Here is a 22347-nt window from a genome sequence, read left to right on the forward strand (position 1 = left end):
AAAACAATGTCCTGCCCCCTTTTACAGTGCATCCACTATGCAGCTGATGGCTACTCCCTTTGGGAGTCCTCATTTAGGTGGGAGAATGTTGCTGCTGTTGCTGTGCTCGTGTCCTGTTTTTAAGAGTTCCCTGTAGGCATTATTAGAAGAATTTTAAGGTCTCATATATAGAATAAATATTCATAAATGCACACATATCTAAATATATCAACCATGTGTCGGAAATAGTATGGGAGAGCAATCCTGAAGCCATTTTGACTCTCCCAATGACCTCAAATATTCCTCTGCAGGAAGGGAGGCAAATGGGAAAAGACTTCCCATTGTCTTTTTGCTTGCAAATCCTGTCTTAAGGTCATATTTGTGTATGAATAGGGCGAATCTGTGAGATGGATTCAAGAACTAAAGTATTAACCATCACAAAAGAATGGCCAGACTGCCCAGGTAATGCAATCAGTGACCATTACTGTATTAGGTATCCTGGCGGATAGGATTTCTGCTGCAGACCGCCTCCTTCTGTAATGTATATATGTTTTTTGGGGGGTGGTCTTGGGCTACAGGGTGGGCAATTTCAAAAGTCTATATAAAGGCTTGCACACCATTGTTCAGGGTTCTCCTCCCACCTGCATGTGGTAAGTGGGGGACCCTGTTGCAACAGTTTAATAGAGATCAGGCTTACTAGCCTCTTTGCTTCTCAATATACTCTCGTAGGCCTGTTATATTCTCCTACCGATAGGGAACCCACTTAAGGACTCTATACGGGCTCCGAAATACCCCATAAGGGAAAGGGAGCAGTTTTTTCTTATAACAGCATTTTGTTGACCCTGATTGGAGAGGATGCTGATCTATAGTTGGGCTTTTGTTCCGATCCCAGCAGGACCCTTCTAAAGCTGACCCTCATCAAATATTTTATTTATTATAAAGAGCGGTCACCACGTGGTCAAAGTGCAAGAGCTGTGCCGGAGGAGACTGGCTAACGTCCGACGGAAATACTTGCCAGCCCCGGAAACAGTTGTGGAAGACTCGGGAGAAGCCGCGCTCTCTTTACTCTCCCCTCCCTCCTTTTTAAGCGGGAGCACGAACGGAAGAGCAAAACTCATGCGGCGCTGAGAAACAGACGCTAGCGGAAGTACCCGAGGCTCTCCGGAAAATTCCGAAGGCGCAGGGTTCGGCCTTCACCGAGGCTTTCCGGAAAAACCCGAAGGCACGGGAGGGGGGTGGCCTCTCCCGAGCGTTCCTAAGAAGGCTCTCCGAATAAAAGAAAAGCGAGCGAGGCTTTGTCCTAGAGAGGTTAAGGAGGCCGCCGAGCGTATTTCGAAAGCGTCTTCCGGAGATAGCCGAGCGTTTCCGTTAACACCCGAAGCTGCCGCCGGAAGTTGCCGAACTGAAGGGAAGGCGCTCCTGCGGCCTAGTGCGTGAGGAGGAGCTGGAGAGCGAGAGCTACTAGAGCAGCTGCGAGGCCGCGTTCAGGCCGCCCTCCTCCGTCCCGTCTCCGTTAACCATGTCCGACTTCGACGAGTTCGAGCGGCAGCTCAACGAAAACAAACAAGGTGAGCGGACAAAGGGGCGGGCGGGCCGAGAGGGGGTGGGGGAGAGAGAGAAAGCGAGCGAGGGAGGCGGCCCTCTTCGACATTGATGGCTCTCTCGCGCCCGCCACACGCTCTTCACGACGGGCCCTGAGCTGCCCTGGGGCGGGGGGGCGGGGGGCGGCTAAATGGCCCTCCCATCAACGGTGGAGACCCGAGTTAGGCCGAAGAGCGCGTGTGTTTGTGCGCGGCGACGGGGGGAGGGGCGGCCGGCCGGCTCTCGCGTGTCCGGCCACTTCCTTTTCCCTCTCGCTTTATTTGGCGGGAGTTTGATCGTGGGGGTAACGGCAGCTGGGGAAGCGGGGGAGGGAAGAGAGGCGAGGAGAACCGTTGGTGACCCTGCGCGCGCGCCCTTAACGGAGTGGCGCGTGGCGGGGCTATGGAATGCGGGGAGGGCTCTTTCCCTCTCGGGCCACTTTCTGCCCCATGAGGCGGACTCAGAGGAAAGGGACCTGGAGTCCGTTTTGTTCACTCTCTTGGGGAAAGAGGGAGGCTGCCTAGTTGTTACTACACCGCCCCCCCCCCAAACAACAACTTTCCTCGCTTAGTTGCCTCCTGCAAAGAAAGCACACGATGCAGCCTTTACGCCGCGGGGAGCAAAGGATGATGGAAGAAAGGATGCAGCATGATGGAAGAAAGGAGGGCCAAGTAAATAAGTAACTGGTTCTCCCGCCCACTCCCAGTGCAGGATTTGCGTTAGGGAAGGTGGGTTGTAAACTTGAGAAATGGGAGGGGAATGTTTGTTCATCTCGGTAAGTATTCCTCCGTGCTGAGAGGCAGAGGTTGCACAGGATTTCGGAAAGGAGGCTTTCCCAACCCTACTTGGGACCCATTTGCGTGTATAGCGTGCTGTGTACCACTGAGCAACACCCTTCTTCCCTTCCTCTCAAAACTCTCACGTTTGTGGGTTTTCTTACTATTTTTATCTCATCCTTTAGGGAGATGAAAGTAACATATGGCGATACCCACACACCCCTTTTGCCCTCACAACAATCCAGGGATGGGTAGATGAGGCTGAGATGGTGACTGGCCCAAGATTATGCTGTGAGCTTCTTCACTGAGTGGGGATTTGAAGCCGGATCTCACCATTCTGATGTTAGCAACTATGCAACTTTGGCTCTCACATCTCTTGTCTCTCTTCCCACCTCTTCTCACTTATTTATCCTCGCCTTCCATAAATCTCATGAACTTTCCTCACAACCATGAGGTAGTCTGTGCTTAGAGTGAATGACTTGCCCAAGGATCCAATCTCCAGTAGTCCTCATCCAGAGCTGCCCACTACACCACAGTGGCTGAACCACATTTCTTCTTTTCCCTACATCATAGAATCATAGTTGGAAGTGACCCTGAGGATCATCTAGTCCAACCGCCTGGATATGAAGCTGTCCCTTATGGGAAATATGCAGCTGTCCCTTACTGGGATTAAACCTGCAACCATGATGTTATCAGCACCACACTCTAAGCCAGCTGGGCTATCCAGCCTTTTCTCAGTCCACTAAGTTTTGGGGGGGAAAGTCCAGATTTACATACAACTCAACCAACACATATTAAGTAGTTTTTTCCCCATCAGCACTTATACTAAATTCACTTGGCCTGAGGCACTACTTTGCGCGCACGCACACACACACACACACACAAACACTTTCAACTGGTTGCCAGCATAATGGAAAACTACTGTGTCAGAGGAGCTTGCTGGTATTCTCCTTGGAGTGGATCTCTTTTAAAACAAACTGCTTAGCACGGACACTGAGTAAAGTATTGTCTTTCCTTCTTGGGCTAATTGTTCAACCATCTGCAAAATACATTACCCCATTTCCCTTCATTCGGCTCTTTTCTCCACCTTTTTACAAATCTTAGCTAATTAGAAAGGCCACATCACTCTCACTTACCTGAGGGTATGAGCACCTATGAATTAGTATCTTAGGCACAAGTCCACTACAGTGGTACCTCTGGATCCGAATGGGATCCGTTCTGGAGCCCTGTTCGCATCCTGAAGCGAATGCAACTTGCATGTGTGCGGGTCGCGATTTGCCGCTTCCGCACATGCGTGTGACGCCATTTTGAGTATCTGTGCCTGCGCGAGCAGCGAAACCCAGAAGTAATGCGCTCCGTTACTTCCGGCTTGCTGCAGAGCGCAACCCGAAAAGCCTCAACCTGAATCGACTTCAACCCGAGGTATGACCGTACTCCATATTGGATCCCCAATAGAGATAGATGTTGGCTCCTTTCTCGGTAGCATTACTTTACTCTTGCATATTTTTGGTGGTGCTTCCTGCGATGCACTGGGACAAATACAACACAAAATGTTTCCCTTAGTGCAGGCATGGCCAAACTTGGCCCTCCAGATGTTTTGGGACTACAACTCACACCATCCTAGCTAACAGGACCAGTGGTCAGGGATGATGGAAATTGTAGTCCCAAAACATCCGGAGGGCCGAGTTTGGCCATGCCTGCCGTAGGGCAAGACACTCCCAGTGGTCCCAGCCTGCGTAGCCAGGGGTCAGGGACGATGGGAGTAGCAGTCCAGCAATATCTGAAGGTCCACAGGCTGCTCCTTGCTTTAGGCAGCAATCCCACAGTATTTATTTCATAGCCAAGTGTTCACATGAATACAAACAGACTGCAACCTTGAAATGCAACTGCAAAAATTGCCTGTCTGCATGGAAAAAGAAAATGAAAGCCACCAACATTTGTAAGGCATCTCTGCCTAATTAATTGAGGGCTGTTTTGTTTGCCCCAGGTGATCAGACTAGTTGCTATTTGCAGGCGTGGCATAAGGTGGACCTTTTTAATAGGGCATGCCTTACTATCATACTAATCACAGAGTCTTTAGTAGAGACTTGTGCACTCTGGAAATTTCCTAGGATCTGATTTGTCCAGACTCTTCTAATGGGCTATATGTGATAATGTCATTCTGATTCTGAAAAGGGGCATGCAAGAGCAAACTCACCCTGTCTAGTATAAATAGGCAGTTAAATGTAAGTAGTAGCTGATCACTGCTATCTGTGGCAAACTGTATAAGCAGCTGTTGTATGTACAAATACCAGTTATGCATACCAGTTATGTCCACAAATTCTCTTGTAGTGGCAAGTGTTCCGCCTTCCCTCTGACATACCCCAAGCAGCTGTAGAGTGGGGGTGGGGGTTTTCCTGACAGTTGCTCTTCTGCTGGGGCAATCCCTGCTCAGCCCCAAGGTGGGGCTGCACTTCTTTACTACTTCAAAATAACAAGCTCCAGTCATCTTTTCCAACTTCAGCCTTGGAACAGACAGTTGTCACTGACTTCACAAGCTCAAAGACCAAGATCTTGACCCTTGAGGGAGGGACAGGGTCCTAGTAACCACAAACTTTTAATTGGCTATCAATGTCAGTCAATATGGGCCTCTGGTAGTGGTTCCCAGTGGTGAGATGGACCTCCCCTGGGTGCATAAATTTCCAGCAAGGGAATTGACCCCTGAGGTAGGTAGTGTCTACACTAGCTGGCAAGACCTGGGTAGGTTGAATGCCATCTGACAGCGTCCTTACTTACCCAGTTATCTCATTTGGATTTGTGAAGTAGGAAGATGAGTGATTTGGATTGATAGCCTGTGGTAATAGGAGAAAACAGGGTTTTCTCCTTGGAACTTCAAAAATAAGTGTTGGTACCACATCACTGTTTGTTTGCTTTGCTTCCTTGCACAGAAAATAAACCAGAAGCACTGCAGATTTCACCTATATGGACCTCTGCTTTGCATTGGTTCTCCCAAGCCAGAAACCCAAACATTCCTGTTACCAGAGAGCCTTAACACCCCCATGCCTTGCATGATACAGCAACAGATGTGCCATTACAAATACTGCTTTGTGCTGGTCATTGTACAACATTGGTCTGTATTGTTCCTTTCCAGCACAGCTGCATGAGTTGTCTCTAGTGTCCAAAACAGTTCTTCTTTATGTCACAATTTGAATTCTGCTGCTTGATGTTGGTGTGTTAATTCTGACTTGCTTCACTCCAAATAAAAAGAAGCAGTGGTTCCTGAAAAGAAGCATCCTATTTGTAGGAGTCAGTCTTGTGCAGAACCAAGAAAATGTTTTTATTTCTAGGAGACAATAGAAGCTGAGGTAGCCAGGCATTTTATTCGTGGCACTTCATAATGCTGCTCACCTTTCCCTGTTGTGCAGCATTAAAAGAGGGCAGGGGTATAAATTTATGGGGCATAAGAAGAAACCCAGATTCTGCAGTTGGCATGATTTATTTCACTTGTAATAAAATATGTAAAATTATGAGCTGCTTCAAGTACTGAAGGCGATGACTAGAACATTCAGAAGGCATTCTAGAGGAGGAGGTGCTGTGGAGAGCAGTAATCAAGACAGGCATCTGGCTCAAATCTTTCGTTTTTCAGTTTTTAGCTAAATGATAGATGATGGCTGCAGCTTCTTTATCTGCTGTTTTTAAAAAATGGAAAGCAGAGATACTTGGAATATAAACAGCAAAAACAGCACCTTACAGCATTTTCTTCCTAGTGTATCCTTTTCAGTCATCCAGTTCTTCCTTTGAAGAGTTTGCAGCCTCTGATTTCATGCATTTCCTTTAAGAGACCCATCAATAACAGTTTTAACTTCCCAAAGATTGAGCCATGTTAATTCCTTGAGCATCAGGATTTTTCTTTCCTCAAAAAGAGCTCCAGCTTGCTAGATTTGGTAAAAGCTGATCTTGAGATAATCACACCTTGCTAAATTTTTTGTCATGAATGTTAGCAATGAGAAACTAGAAAGAACCTCCTATCCTGCCTCTTTATAGCTTCTCGCTGACCCCTTTTTCCAAATGCAGTTATTGCCCATTGTCATCTACAAGTGTGGCCAATTTAATTATGGCCTTTTATAGAGAATGGTAGGTGCTGAACTTGATTTAGGGCAGACATGACCCTCTAGATGTTAAATTCCAACTCACATCTGCCCTAATCATCATGAGCAATGGCCAGAGATGATGGACTTGTAGTCTGGCAGCATCTGAAGGACCACAACTTATCAACTCCTGATTGAGGAGATGTACAGGCGCAAAATATCATATCCCAAATCCTTGTTAAGCATAGGCGCAACCTATCTACAAAAACACACAGCCTAACCAGCCTGTCAAGTTTATTCTTGGCACATGAGGGCTTTCTGACCCTTCTTCTCATTAGCAGCCGCCACTATTATACTGGATAAATACCTGTTCATGAGATGATCCATTGCCATACAGCATTTGTGAGTTTGGTAATTTGCAACCAGGCAAGACTCAGGCTAAGAAATGGGTCTATCAAGTTGAAGCAGTGGCTGTTGAGAGTAACCTGGGGAAATGCAGCCTTGGTTTCTACATACCACACCTTTCCAATTTTATGAGTATATTTGAGTTGATTTTCCTAGGGGGAGTGGTAAGGGTTTGTGATAACCAGAAGTGTGACCTCCATTCCTATGTTGCAACCATTGGCATATCAAGCTCTTCTCTCGTCTTTAGAACGCGACAAAGAGAATCGTCACCGGAAACGCAGCCACAGTCGCTCACGGAGTCGTGACAGGAAACGCCGCAGTCGCAGCCGTGACAGGCGCAACAGGGATCAGCGCAGTGTTTCAAGGGATCGCAGGAGACGCAGGTATGGGTTGCAGAATGAAGAGCTTGGGTTTTCCTTGGGTTTCCACTTTTTTGGGTCCAGCAATATGCTCAAGCCCTGGACAAAACCTTAGATGCATAAGATTCATTGGGGCAAACTTAGTCCTGCCTCATTCATTTTCTGTTATCCATAAAGAAGTTGTTCTTAACTGAGCAGACCTGTCTTAAGAGGCTCTCTCATCCTTATGCTGACTTTTTGCTGAAAGAAGCTCTTTGCAAACATCAAGGAGCTTTTTAACCCTTGTATTCAACGCTTCCAAGTACCATCTCTGTTTTTTTGAGATGCTCAGTATTTATAAAGTGCCTGATTAGGATCTGTACATAAAAATAAACTGCCTCTGCATGGAGACCTACGATTTAATTTTAGTTGTATGTACTTCAAAATCATGATTTGAAGCATGTTAGTAGAAGAACAAGATGGTGGGAATTCATATGGGAAAGAAAGCTTAAGGGCTCTTTCTGGTATAGAAGCACTTGGGATTGATTGATTTTTAGAAAGAAAGGCAGTGTGAATTAGCAAATGGCAGAAACTCAGATGATTATAATGTATGTCCAGCAAGGGTGAAATTGAAATTCAGTTCAAGGGAAATGGCAATTCTTCTCAAAGTAAATTGGTTGAATTGTATGTACCATTTCCTAGGAAAGCCTTATGCTTAAGTGCCACTGAAATGAAAAGAAGCTGTGCTATAGCTACATAGGAGCACACAAGACTAGTAGAGGCGATGTACCCAATTAATCATTCTTAGTGTGCGTTGTAGTTTTCACATCTGTTCTGCTTTGGGGGTTGGGGCAGGATTACAGAATTTGGCAAACTGTTGGGGAGCAAGAAAGAAGGGAAGGTTGCACTCTTGACTGCATATGAGAGCGGTAGTGAAGCACTTCGGGGCACAAAAGCAGATTCATACGGTTTCAGCTTCTGAAACAGTCTCTGTGTGTGCATGCGCATGCACACACAGTTCTTAGTGACTGAGATTGGAAAGCACCATAACTGCTCTACAGATAAAATTACTGTCTTGGTTCTGTTGCTTATTTGATGCTGAAATTTGTTAATCAGGTTGAATACAATTTAAATACATATACTCTGATTTTTTAAAAAGGGGGTTGTATCTGTTTTAGGTTTTTTGTTATTGCTTGCCAGTAGCTTTGATTCTCCTTGGAGCAATGGACAGGACAGAAATCTTTAAATTAAATAATATTCTCATCTCCTAGTCAGCACACTTCCATTTTCTTGGCTCAGATGAGTGTTGCAGCCCTATCACCACTGTCTGCCTTTGCTCTATGTGCATGTAATGCAACTATGAAAGTCAGAGAACTGCTTGATTAACGTCTTTGAAGAGCTCAGCATCTTGTTCACAGATGCTAATGAAGCACTGGTTTATTTCTGCTGTCTAACATCCTCTCTAGACAGATGCACTGTCTAGTATAAGTTTGACTATTCTCTCTCTCCCTTTTTCTTAATGAAGTTACAAAATTATCTATGGCTGCGTTAATAGATCAGTGGTGGTCTCTGCAGATCCCTCTGATCCACCCACCCCCATTGCCATACGCTGTTGTTTCTTGGTCCGCAGTCTCTGTCAGGGCACATGGGGCACTGCTGCTGTTACTGAGTTGGCTGCCTGGGCCTGTTGTATCCACCATGAATGGTTACAAACCCATTTTGTTTCTCAATTTCAGATCACCCCTAAGCCTAGCGGGTCCCCTGAGGTGAGTATTGCTACTTCTTCCTTGTGCTGACAGGGTTGTCACTTCCACAGTTAACAAAGGCAGCCATGTAATCAGATCTTGGGTGCAGATACAATTATCACATTTAGTGCTGGGATTCATCCTGGGGGTTACTATTAAAAGCGATCTGCCCTGGAGTCTTTATGTCAGGGTGGATTTGATTTAAATCAGATCGATTTAAATCACTAGTCAGTAAGACTTGATTTAAATCTTTTTTTTTTTAAAGACTTATTCTTGCTGGCATAATCTTAATATTTACAACCAGATCAAGGTTTCATTTTTGGAATAATAAATTTTCAGAGTAGCTTTTACAGTTAAATAAAAAATTCCTGATTTGGTTATACTATTAGAAATACATAGGCAGATAATTATGAAATTATTGTGAGGTTTAATAAATTAACTGTTTACATTTGGACAACTTTTCTGCTGTACTTTATTGGAAGGAAAAAAATTATCATTTCCTTAATAACAATTTATTTAACTAAAGCAATAACATTATAGCATATGTATCCATGTTTGTTAACTGATGTGGTTAAACTTTAAATTAAAAAAAAACCTTAGACTGATTTTTAGCACACATGAAAAACTTAAAACAAATCCTTATTTCCTGCTAAGTAGCCTCAAAGAAATCCATTTCTTAATTATTTTAAATCATTGATTTTTATCCACCCTGGTCTATGTAGATCAGGCTTCCTCAACCTTGGCCCTCCAGATGTTTTGCGACTACAATTCCCATCATCCCTGACCACTGGTCCTGCTAGCTAGGGATTATGGGAGTTGTAGGCCAAAAACATCTGGAGGGCCGAGGTTGAGGAAGCCTGATGTAGATGGTGTCCCAAACTGAAACAAGTGTAGAGTTGACATGACTGGTACATTAATCTTCATATTACATTCAACAGAAGCCCAAGTGCTCTTTCCATTTCCAGCTGACCTTTTCCTCCTGGTCTTCCTTCCACAGCCGTTCTCCCAGGCATGAGAAGAAGAAGAAGGTTCGCAAGTACTGGGATGTCCCGCCCCCAGGCTTTGAACACATCACTCCCATGCAGTATAAAGCCATGCAAGGTGGGGCTGCTTCCGCTTCAGTCACCTTGCCTTAATGTATTGTAAAATAGTGTTATATGTTGCAGCTCCTTGAGCATGTTCCTCTACCACGCAAATTAATGGAAATACAAACTTGTGTTGACCTTTGGAGGTTCTTGTTTTCCTTCTGAAATGTTCTCCCAATTTCAAGCATGCATCTCCATTCCTGAAGAAATCAAATTGAAGTCAGATATTTTCCCTTGGTGGATGAAGAACTCTGGATCAATTTTTCTCACTACACAGCTAGGCAAATAAGTGGGCTTCACTTGCTTCTCTTTTTGATTTTACATTTAAAATATATGTCTGCTTTAACTGGTAACAAGTCTCTTAACGTTGCCATATGAATGTTAAAAACTGCCAACTCATTTATCTACTATCTGAATCCGGATCTCTCTTTCTCTCCTTGATTCTCGTACTTGAGGTTGGTGTTCTGCTATTACACTTACACAGACATATTCCTACAACTGTGAGTGCTAAAAACGTTAAATTGGGATTATCGGCCAATTATAAGTAAAAAATTCCTTTGTGCTTGGAAGCTGCTTAAAGATTGCATATTGTCTTACCTGTTGTTGTTTTTTTTGAAAATGATATTTTGTCCTTCCAGAAATAGAGAAGTAACTTGTTAGACTTTTTGTGATTTCAGAAAAGTGTTTACTTGCTAGGTCTCATCTCCACCCTCACCTCTCCCCACCCCACTTAATGGCATGTCATTTGTTTATTATCATATAAACCACTTGGAAGTCACTTGGGATAAAATGTGGTATATAAGCAATAATCATAATTATTGAGAGCCAGTGTGGTGTAGTGGTCAAGAGCGGTAGTCTCGTAATCTGGGGAACCGGGTTCGCGTCTCCGCTCCTCCACATGCAGCTGCTGGGTGACCTTGGGCCAGTCACACTTCTCTGAAGTCTCTCAGCCCCACTCACCTCACAGAGTGTTTGTTGTGGGGGAGGAAGGGAAAGGAGAATGTGAGCCGCTTTGAGACTCCTGAAGGGGAGTGAAAGGCGGGATATCAAATCCAAACTCCTCCTCTTCTACTTGTGTCAGTTCCTTTAAAAAGTGAATGCTGTGTAGTTTTGTTATCAGTCTCTCCAAATGAGGAGTGATATGCCTTGTGATATTTCCAGATGAGAATCTTCAATTTGTAACAGCTAGTCTTGTTTTCCCCCTTACCTAGCTGCTGGGCAAATTCCAGCTACAGCCCTCCTGCCAACGATGACCCCTGATGGACTGGCGGTGACTCCCACTCCTGTGCCAGTAGTAGGCAGCCAGATGACACGGCAAGCCCGGCGTCTCTATGTGGGAAATATCCCCTTTGGAATCACTGAGGTACTTGCTTGTTCCCTCAGATGTGCTCTCTGAACCCATTGGTGTATTTTCTCTCTTGGGTTAGGGGTGTTGAAAGGAAGATGCTTTGCTGAGAAATTTGGGAGAATAAGTTCATAGTGAAAACACGAGCCAGGTGAGGCTGAATTCAGCATTCAGATCTCTTCATCCTGCTAACAGGACTCCAAAATAGTGTCAGGACAATGCAGCAGGTGCCAGAATTATGTTGGATTGTGACAGCCATGTGCTCCTGGCTTCATCTTTCTTTAATCACCTAGTTCTTAAATACTCCTTTCTGAGAGATCATGTTTTAGACCAGGTCTTTTGAAATGCAAGAGTTAACTGCAATGCTATTCTCTTTTGGAATTGAGTAAATTACAAATTCTTCAGTCCTTAACAATGTGGGGGGGGGGGGAGGTGCTGTAGGAAAGAAGTTTCATGTTTTCTTTCATGTTCAAAATGGTAGGGAGTTGAGGTTGGTAATCTGGCTGCAGAGGCTTATAATTGCTGTTCTATTTTTGATGGCCACATTCTCTTCCCCCAAGTACATTAGTTTCTTCTTTCACGTTTCTTTCAGGGTTTACCAAGTGTTCAGGTGGGAACGAATTGTTCCAATATTAGAATGGCAAATTACTGTGGATTGGGATATTTGCTTTCTGTAGTACCAAGCAAGGTGACTCGCTTGAGCCTTTGCAGTGTTTTTACTAAGCTGGAACTTAAGAGTTAGAACTATGCAGTATTCCAGCATTGCTTCCAGTCCTCCTTTTTCACTGTCCAAATCTGTCAGGGGACATTACTGTGTGACACAGATGAAGGGATTTTATTTCCAAAAGGGCTATACATAATCTGCCATACCTTTTGAGCTGAACCAACTGTAATCCCTTTCCAGAGCTGTTAATTTATATCCCCCTTCTGCACACATGGTATGCCTCTGGCAGAGAAGACCAAATATCTGGAACAGAGGTGGATTCAGAGTAAAGAAAAACAGCTATTTGGGTGGAAATGGGAAATAATAATATTTGGGCTGTAATCCTATACATACTTGGAATAAGTCCCACTGAATTTAGTGTTGCCTCTGTCTGGGTAGACTGGTATAGAAGTGCACTGTTAGTGCCTAAATGACCAGGGAATTAAATATAGGTGGTCATTATTTGAATATCTCTACCAAAAAAAAAAAAAGACCAAAGAGTTGTTTCCATTTCTTTTTAAAGTGGATAATGTGTGGGACTGCAATCCCCCCGTAGCCCCAAAGTTTGCTACCATCGCAGCAGGCAAGTAGGCAGTTTTGCTTTGTAATCCATTTGTGATCCTGAAGGCCTTTCTAGTGTGTGACATAAAACCTCCCCTTTTCCATTCTCTCCGTGACCCTCAACAGGAGGCTATGATGGATTTCTTCAATGCTCAGATGCGCCTTGGTGGCCTTACCCAGGCTCCTGGGAACCCTGTCTTGGCAGTGCAGATAAACCAGGACAAGAACTTTGCATTTTTGGAGGTGAGTTGAGGCATGCACATGCATTGAGGCAAGTGTAAGAGGGCACTTCAGATGGGTGTGATTCCAACATAATCTGTTGGTGGGAGAGGTCAGGAGAGAGTTTGGCTAGGCTTTTCTGGATGCAGGAGATTCTGAGCAATGCCTTGCTTATTTATATAGATAACATGATTTTTGTTGTGGAATTTGCTCTAGAATGTGGGACACACTTGGTGGAAATTCCATTCATTGTATACATGCAGAGTATATATGACTTAGATAACAACTTGATTCTATCACTTCCACAGTTTGTGTACTGACTGTTTAACCCCTTTCATCACAAGGGTGGAATTGTTTCCTTAAGAACCCCCGAGCCAGCATTTTTCATTATCTGGCCCTTGAGTGCAGGCATCTAATCACACCCCCCAATAGGGCATACCACACATCCTTAACCTTTCACCTTCTCAGTTTCTGTTCGTTTGTTTTTGCTGCTGCAGTTTCGCTCTGTGGATGAAACTACCCAGGCTATGGCTTTTGATGGGATCATTTTCCAGGGACAGTCGCTGAAGATCAGACGCCCACATGATTACCAACCGCTCCCTGGCATGTCTGAAAACCCTTCAGTCTATGTGCCAGGTGAGTATACTAGATGCACCCTGTTAACTAAGGAAGACCAAAGAGGATGGGCAGAGTTTTATGTGATTTACTGGATGAGACCCCACATAGTCTTCCCATATGCATTTGATCTGAAAATGTGACTGACACAAAACCCTTTCAACAGACCATGTTAACCCTTTCCCCACAGGAGTGGTGTCCACAGTGGTTCCAGACTCTGCTCATAAGCTGTTCATTGGGGGTCTGCCAAACTATCTTAATGATGATCAGGTGAGAAGCGGTTTCTTTCCTCCTCGCCCCCTTCCTCCTTTCCATTTAAGTGTCTTCATTTTATGGAGAGCCACTCTCCTTAGCTCAGCACAGTGCTTAAACGCCAGTGTGGGTGGCATGCAAGCATGATTGTATGCACGCACCCAAATGAAGCCCTCGTAGCTCACCTTTGTTTTTCCCTTGTCCTCTGCCTCTCAGGTCAAGGAGTTGCTCACTTCTTTTGGACCCCTGAAGGCTTTCAATTTGGTGAAGGACAGTGCCACTGGCCTGTCGAAAGGTTATGCCTTCTGTGAATATGTGGACATCAACGTCACAGACCAGGTAGGGCCAGCCTCTCTTCGTGGTACTCTCTTTTTATTTTTGTTCCGCAGCAGCTCGCCGACCTGCCCGTGGGATAAGGGGGGTTCTTTATCCTTTGAGCAGGTGGGGTGTTTTTTTCTCTCCTCCCCTCTAGGGGGTGCCAGCTTTTCTCTCCTTACAGCACAGCTGCTGACTTAGCGGCAGACACCATCGAGTTAGTGTTCTGATCACTTCTGCTTTTTGTTCCCCCCAAAAAAACAACAACTCTCCCCGAATGTTAGTCGGAGAAGGCTTCGGCCTTTTTGCGAAGACCCCGGCCGCCGTGCCCGACCGAGAGCCGGTAAGAAGCCCTCCCCTCACCAGTCAGGGAAGAGCCGGGTCCGTAGCACATTTCACCTGTCCCACCCCCAAACCCCAACCCCAAGTGAATTCTCCATCCTGCACTCTTAAGAATAACTTGAGTTTCCTTTCTCTCGCTGTGCTTAGTGTTACAGCGGGAGGGGGTGGAACAGGCCCTTAACCTGCAGACATGCTCTGCTTGCTAACTCCAGCAGGAGTTGTTAAATGCAAGTTTTGGCATGTGTAATTATAAACCAAAGGAAAAGCACCCCGGTTTTCCCCTTGCCCCTGTTGGAGAGGGGGGGACCTGTGGTGGAGAGGAAACACCCCACAAATCCCTATAGGGTTCGGAGAGTGTCGGTGGTAACTTTGCATGCTGAGCGTAAGCTCTCATTTCTGGGTTGATCTCATAAGGGTTATGCATGTGGTTTTCTTTCATAATTGAGTGCCTCTGTTAGTGTGTATGGATATGTGTGTCTATATATACTTCCCACGCCTGCTTCCCGTCCCGTGCATTCTTTCTTCCCATATGTTACTTGGGAAATGTGTGTTTTCCCCATGCTCTTCTGGTCTCTCTGCATTCAGGAGAAAGCTGTGAGTTTTTAGCAAGAGCTAAAATCTTGGTTCAGACATTCAGAATTAGATGGTGCTCCTTTGAAAAAAAGAATTCTCAGATACTTAGAAAGGCATCAGAAGCAGAGGAGAATTTGCTGTGTTTGCTGAGAGTAGGGTGACTAGCAGCTTATTTAAACTGTAGGAAGGTAGATCTTTGTTAGATGCTATTGGGATAAATGTCTTGTGAATGAGACTCAGCAAGGAATCTGGGGTGATTGCTTTCAGGCCCCTTTTATGACTTTGGGATGTTGTCTGGGGTCTGGGTACACTAATTTAATCCCCCTTTCCTCTTACTGTACTCTCAGTGTCATCCCTTCCCCATTGTGTACTGTCTGTCAATGTGGTCTCTCCATGTGTGAGGCCCAGGGCAATTGCCTCATCAATTAATTAATTAAATTTCTATACTGCCCTACATCTGAGGATCACAGGCAGTTTATAGAGCCTGGCCTCAGGACAATGTGTTTGATTAAATGGTTTCCTCAAAGTACAATTCTGTTTTCAGGATTCTGTGTACTTGGACTCTCAACTACCAAATTCAGTTTTTAGCCTAGAACAAAGCATCCTAAATAAGCTTGGCTTTAAAAAAAGCCAAGTTCTTTTGCAGTTATGAAGAGAAGCTTGAAATGGTTAGCAGGCGAGAGAGTAGCTGAGTATAGCCTGCTGTGGTCAAGAATGGAGATTTCAAGGTGGCTTAGAAAACACTTCTAAGTTTCTGTTCTTTTCTAAGGTTTCTATGAGATGTATGAATTAGCTTTAAGTGATGCTGACAACACAGTCCAGTGATTGTTAACGTAGCTCTGTTGAAGAGAGTGAGATTTCTTACTCCCCAATCGTGCTTGAAGATTGCATCCTGAAAGTGCTGATCTAGGAGTAACTGCTACCATGCCGTTCTCTGAGGCAAGGGAAAGTTAATATACCCAATGCTCTTGGGAGTTAAAAGTACACCCATTCCCTGGCAAGAAGAAGTGATTCATGATGAATGGCAGTCTGCAGCAAGGTGACATGTTATCAGTCCATAATGTTGTATACAAAAGTGAGGGTTTGGCAAGAAATAGCATTACTGAAGACTATCCTGAAGTTAACTTTTAATTGGTTTACATAAAGGTTCCCTCCCCTCATTTATTAAAAATCAGTGTTTTGGGGTGCACGAAGAAACATTACATAGAATCTAGCAAACAAAATATTTAGAGTAACAGGATCTGGAGTGTGATAGAGAACCCATGAATCCAGTGCTACACTTAAGTATCTCCGGAATTCAAAAAGATCTCAGCTCTCTTACAGTGCTTAATGATTCAGTTCACAGTGCACTCAATATGACCTTGCTTTAGTTGCACAACTATTCTGAGAGGTGGTGGCCTACTCTCACTCCCCTGGGATGGGACTTGAACTCTGCTGTTCTGCATCCAAACTAAGAATGTCAGCTGTGTCAGTTTGTATCCTGGTGCCATTTGCTCCAGCTTGTAATTTAGAAACGTTTTACAGATGGGATGCTGACAAAACTGGATGTTCTGAGCCCCAGCAGGTCCAAAGTTTCCAACTTCACAGAAATTTAATGTATTTGTTGAGAGCTGTGAAAGTCAAGGTCTTGGGTGGCATACTGCATTGTGTGGGAGGGCAATTTAGGTTTAGGCCATATGAGTGAGGAAGTTGGAAGAACAGGGGTGGGTGGATGCCAGTAAGTTACTGTGCAGGACACTGGTGTCCTCCTACTTTTGGTACTGGATACTGTGTCTAGTTGCTGCTCTGGCTGCTGATAACTTCCCACACACTCTAGAAGAGAGAGAGTTAATTGTGCCCCTTTAAAACAAAACTTGAGATTCTGCAGATGTTTGACCCTTACGTATGTTTGAAAGTTGCACAGTGCTTAGTAATAAGTCTCTGATCATGACTTGCCAGGCAAACTCATGAGTCACAACCAAGGTGGGATTTGATTTGAATCCTATTTACAAAGACAAGACCACTGCTTCACCCACTGGACTGTACCAAGTGGAAGTGGGTGGGAGTGTGCCTTAAAGCCTGGACTCCTCCGTTAGCTTGCCATGTTTTGCTGTATGTCTGAGGCAGATGGCTCTCTGTGGCCCCCATGAATGGAAAAGGGGTTGCTCAAACTTGTACATTCGCATATGGGACTAGACTGGAAAGTAAACATTTCCTTGGTGTGAACCCTGGTAGTTAGGCCCCTGTTGGAGCTGGCTTAGTGAGGGGATGTGCAATTTAGAAGTATGTCAGCAACTACAGAGCAATGGAATTCACATTCTGGAAAAAGAACAGTCTGTCTATGCTAATGACATTTAGCTGAAGCTGAAACCTCACCTCTGCACTTTCTCCTTCATGCAGACAGTCCTTTAACCCCTTCCAACATTATGGTCTTTTTTTTAACCTTGGTTCTATGCCCATTTTGGGTCCCGGCAGGTAACTGAGCTAAATACGGTATTAATGCCATGGCAGTGCAGTTCAGGTAGGAGTCTGGTTGGGGGGCAAGGAAGAAGCCACCTTTGTGTGTGTGTGACTGTGTTGATGTTTTAGAGGTGGGGCCAGAGGGTGGATGGGTATGTGGCTGGTGGCCTTGGAGGCACAAGATTTGAAGTGTCTGGATTCACTTTTTTCTGCCCTCACAGGCCATCGCGGGCTTGAATGGCATGCAGCTGGGCGACAAGAAACTGTTGGTGCAGAGAGCCAGTGTCGGAGCCAAGAATGCTACTCTGGTGAGGAAGGAACGGAACTGCTGGGTGGTGGGAAGAGGGGGAGGATAGGACTGGTGCTGTGAAAGAGTAAGGTTTCTTGCCTATATTTGTGGGGGGAGGGGGCTCAGGAAGGTGCCAAGTGGTTCAAGAAGAGTAGGTTTTATCAGTGGCTAGAGTATGAGAAGACTGTTGCCTTTTTGTTCTGCTTGTGAACTTCCCAGAAGCATCTGATTGGCTACTGAGAAGCAGGAAGCTCCTTTGGTCAGATGATCAAGGCTCTTCTTTCTTTCTTTCACTGTCTTTTTTGTAAGGGTCAGTCTCTCTAGAGCAGTGCCATGATTTCTCAATTTGGAATGCAGGGAGCTTCCCTATGTCACTAAAACGTATGTTCAGATCTCCCTCTGTGTATGTAACCAGGGCAAAATACTCTTTCAATCTGTCAGGGCCCAATTCTGTCCTCATTGTGGTATCCAGCAGATCTGGATCTGTGGTGTGTGGCCACAGTACATGTGAAGGACCCCTGGTAAAATGTAAAAATGTCATTAAAAAAAAGAGGGTTGGTGACTTTCTGCATTGATAATGACAGACAACCACCTGCATTAGTTTGATTAAGAGAATGTTGGATGGCACTCTTGTCAACTGATGTACTTGAGTTATATATTGGAAGAAGAGTTCGTTTGCTCTGAGAGGCAGGGCTTTAGAACCAGAGAGAAAGTTCCCAAGAACCACATGCCAAAATCTTCATATAGCTGATAATACAAAGGATGACTTCAGCTGCCACCCCTTCCTTTTATGCCAATCCTTAGAAACTGAGCTGCCCCCTGTGCTTTAAGAGGCAGAATTTCTTGGTTTAGTGGAAGGGAAACAATGCCAGGGCTCCAAGGCTAGGTCTTTGTGTAGAATTGTTCCATGGGAGGATGGGGTTTTGGCAGCAGTGGCATGGTACTCATGTCTGTCTGTTTCTTTCTTCTTCCCCACAGAGCACAATAAACCAGACCCCAGTGACCCTGCAGGTACCGGGCCTGATGAGCTCGCAGGTGCAGATGGGAGGTCACCCCACGGAGGTGCTGTGCCTGATGAATATGGTGCTGCCCGAGGAGCTGCTGGATGACGAGGAGTATGAGGAGATCGTCGAGGATGTGCGCGATGAGTGTAGCAAGTATGGTGTTGTCAAGTCCATTGAGATTCCCCGGCCTGTTGATGGCGTTGAGGTGCCTGGCTGTGGCAAGGTACTTGGCAGTTGCTCATATTCATTCTCTCTATCTCTCTCTCTGGGTGGGTGGGTGGGTGGGTGTGATGGGTTTAGAACAGCAAAGTGGATAGGAACAAAGGAAGCAGCAGTCATGCCAGATAAAATGCTGCTGTTGCTAAACATTGACTTAGCACTAGGTAGAAAGGGGAGGGCAAAGTACTGAATGGATTGCTGAAGTAACATGATTTGCCGCTAGAAAGCTCCAACTCTAGCAGAAAGACATACTTTTACAAAGGCATGTCAAGATTGGATCACAGCAATGCAACTTGGCAGTTAACAAAAAAGTTAGGCTTTGGTGATCCAGAAAAGGGGTTGTGGGTACCAAGTACTGCAACCCTGACTCCTGCCACTGCTGATCCTTTTGGTATTCCCTCTCCAAAGCAGGATTTAAGAGGCAGTGGGTTGCGTAGTACTTCTGTTGGACTTAGGAGCTCTTGGAGAGGTAGAAAAGCTTGAAATCTAGTTTGATGCCTTAAGTCCCTGTTAAAATCTTATTGCCACATCAGAGTTCTATGGTACTAGACTGATTTAAAACCAATCAGTGCAAATATCTTATTACGTTGAGAACTATAAAGCTATGGTCAGTTTGTCAGAGAATGGGTTGAGTTGTTTCAGCATAATTAGTCAAGAAAATAGGCTAGTCACAGACAAGAAGCACTCCTTGAAGGTTAGGTGTGTTGTGACAGCAGAGCTGGTGGCTCAGATACCTTCTTCATGCATGCCCACTCTTGTATATTATTATTATTATTATTATTATTTAATAAAATTTATTTATACCCTGCCCATCTGGCTGTATTTGCAGCAGGGCTCTGGATCCAGATCTTACTCCTCCAGTTGCCCATCCCCACAGCTGCCTATGGATGCAATTTTAAATGGGGTAGGTATACTATTAATTCTTCTCCCTTCCCCCTCAATCCTTCTTGTAGATCTTCGTGGAGTTCACATCTGTCTTCGACTGTCAGAAGGCCATGCAAGGCCTGACTGGGCGCAAGTTTGCGAATCGGGTCGTGGTGACCAAGTATTGCGACCCCGACTCCTATCATCGCCGAGACTTCTGGTAGCCCAACCCTGAGCCAGGCATGGGGGTGTGGGGTGTTTTAAGGAGGCAGGGGCAGCTCGCTGGCCGGAGAGGCTCCTTTAGCAACATAGCCTGTTTATATTTTATGGCCAAAATCTCCTGTATTTTTTTTTCTTCCAATTGTCCCAATCCCTTCCTTTTCTATCCCTGCCACCAGCTCCCTCGGCCCACCCCACCCCCCTCGGTTTCCCAGTGATGGTTACTCTGTAGTAGAAACGTTGTCTATTTTCCCCCATATCCCCATCCCACTGTGATGTTTCTGATTTTTTCCTAAGAGGAGTTTTGCTCTAAACAAGATGGGCCCGTTTTGTTGTATTTTCCTTTCCTCTGCTCTGTGTGTATGGACGACTATTTCTCTAGCATTGTCTCTCATAATTAAACATTTTTTCCAATTCCCTGGTGTCATTTGGACATCTGTTCTTTATGTTTCTAATCCACAGTTGCAAGTTAACAAGGGTATGAGAATACCTAGCCCTTGGCCATAGGAAATTGCCTGGTTTCTGTATAGATTTAATGCTGGGTAGTCCCAGGAACAAAAGACAGAGCAAAATGATAAATCTAAACTTTAGATAATTCCTTCTAAGGAAGCCAACTGTATTGTAGATTAGTATCTGTGTCTACATGAAAAATTAAGGCAGCATTTTGTAATTAAGAAACTGGCTTAATCTACCATTACTTAAAAGTAAAATATTGACTGTCTCAGATGGCATCTTTGTCTTTAGGCCTACCTACTGATGAATAACCTATACATTCTCACCTTTGTCTAATGGAAGAAGTAGCATATGTTAACTGTTTCACTGCTCTGCTGCTTAAAGTGCTGCTTAAAGTGGTCAGTCATTAGTGGTCCTTGACTGGCTGGAATACCAGTATACAGGGCTGTGTATGTACTCAATTTCACAGAAGTACATAATTCCCCCAAAACTCAACTTCTCTCTGTCTCTCATGTACACACACACATTTTTCCTAGTCCTTATGATCACCGCTTCCTCTTGCCAGAAAACTGCAATGATCTCTCATCACACATAATTTATACTGGTTACAGAGCACAGCTTCTCTTGCTGCAGAATTTGGGGTTCCATCACTGCTGAATTTTGATTCCTTTAGCAAAGCGCCTGCAGTCCTGCCCATATATATTATCGAGAAGGCTATGATTACAAAACCACCTTGGTTAAAAGAACATCTAGTTTAAGTGATGTAAGGCACCTTGATAAAACATTGTGTTATAGAGGTGGGATATGCAGCTTTATATCAATAAAAATAAAGTTAATGAGCTTAGAGGGATTTCACTTCTAGCCCAATCCTGCACATGCTCACTTGGAATTAAATTGTATTTTGATCAATGGAGCTTGGTGTCAGGTGGGTGCAGAACTGCAGCTAAAGTCTTGAAAGTTAGTCAAATAGGAAGTAGCCTGGTAGCTGTTATCTATTCTGTCACAAGAAAATCCAAAGGGAAAGTGGTTAATGGAAAATATATTAGCAACCTGTTGATTAAAAAAATTGTTTTTGAGAGATGCTGAGATGTTGGACACTTTCTCAACATTTACAGATTAAAAAAAAAACAACCAAAAAATTCAACACTAGCAGTCTGGAGAAATACAGGTGTGTGCCACACCTCCCACTTAGACAAGAGTTATATTCTGGGCTCCCACACACATTTCTGAAATTCTGTAAAGTGAGGAAAACGCTTTAAGCACCCTCTGCTACATTCTCTTCAATCCATACAAAAAATACTGTATCCAAAAATACCCACAGCTAGAACTAAAGCCAGCAGGAGGCTGAAGTGGCGGCTGTGTTACCCTGAACATCAGTTGTTAGGCGGGAAGGTTGAGCAGCATAAACAGCTCCTCTGCACCTCCAGTCTCTCTGGGGCTTCCTGCATCCCCACTGATGTTCTCTTCAGGCTCCTTGTGAGTCACAAGTACTCTCCAGCTCTCTCATTTCTAGGTTTGAATCGATTTATTTCCTGGCACCTAGGGTATATGCATTTGCACGCAAGTCAGATGCCATGTTAGTGGGAGGATGCCTGTATATATTAGTACCAATAAAAGCAAGCTTTAAGTTCAGGTGTTTCAGGGCTGCTCTGATTCCTGTTTCAGAGTGCTCTGAGAGTGTCGGAGAACATGTACAACTTTTGGGATGACACTAAGGTAACTCATACCACATTGGTAACCAAGCACGGGCAGGATGGTTTGTGGTCTTGTCTATGCAAAAGCATGAGGGGCTGTCAGCCTGCCATTTGAAGGTGGGGCCTTATCTAGTGCACCACCTAACATTATTTCTTTGTATGTTTCTCTTCTGTTGCAAGGACCTGGGTGTCCTGGTTAGGGAGAAGTAACTACTTGTACTGGAGTTTACATTTTCAATTATTTATTCATTCTATAAACTGGTGA

The 22347-nt window shown here is 44.6% G+C and overlaps 1 protein-coding gene across 1 annotated transcript; it reads left to right on the plus strand.

The window, feature by feature from the left end:
* Positions 1 to 926: 926 nt before the first annotated feature.
* U2AF2 (U2 small nuclear RNA auxiliary factor 2) lies at positions 927 to 20352 on the plus strand. Its single transcript, XM_083582136.1, has 12 exons — positions 927 to 1547; positions 7056 to 7191; positions 8883 to 8912; positions 9889 to 9992; positions 11188 to 11339; positions 12712 to 12828; positions 13302 to 13440; positions 13610 to 13689; positions 13888 to 14010; positions 17562 to 17648; positions 18608 to 18856; positions 19806 to 20352. Exons 1-12 carry the CDS (start codon positions 1499 to 1501, stop codon positions 19938 to 19940), a joined length of 1401 nt encoding a protein of 466 aa, XP_083438262.1. The 5' UTR covers positions 927 to 1498; the 3' UTR covers positions 19941 to 20352.
* The last annotated feature ends 1995 nt before the right edge of the window (positions 20353 to 22347 follow it).

This window comes from Podarcis filfolensis, assembly GCF_964270895.1.
Source record: "Podarcis filfolensis genome assembly, chromosome: 13".
Classification (NCBI taxonomy): domain Eukaryota; kingdom Metazoa; phylum Chordata; class Lepidosauria; order Squamata; family Lacertidae; genus Podarcis; species Podarcis filfolensis.

Coding starts and splice junctions, on each gene's coding strand:
- U2AF2 (XM_083582136.1), top strand. CDS start 1,499: ATGTCCGACTTCGACGAGTTCGAGCGGCAGCTCAACGAAAACAAACAA. Junction 9,993..11,187: donor GCAGTATAAAGCCATGCAAG/GTGGGGCTGCTT, acceptor CCCCTTACCTAG/CTGCTGGGCAAATTCCAGCT. Junction 12,829..13,301: donor AGAACTTTGCATTTTTGGAG/GTGAGTTGAGGC, acceptor TTGCTGCTGCAG/TTTCGCTCTGTGGATGAAAC.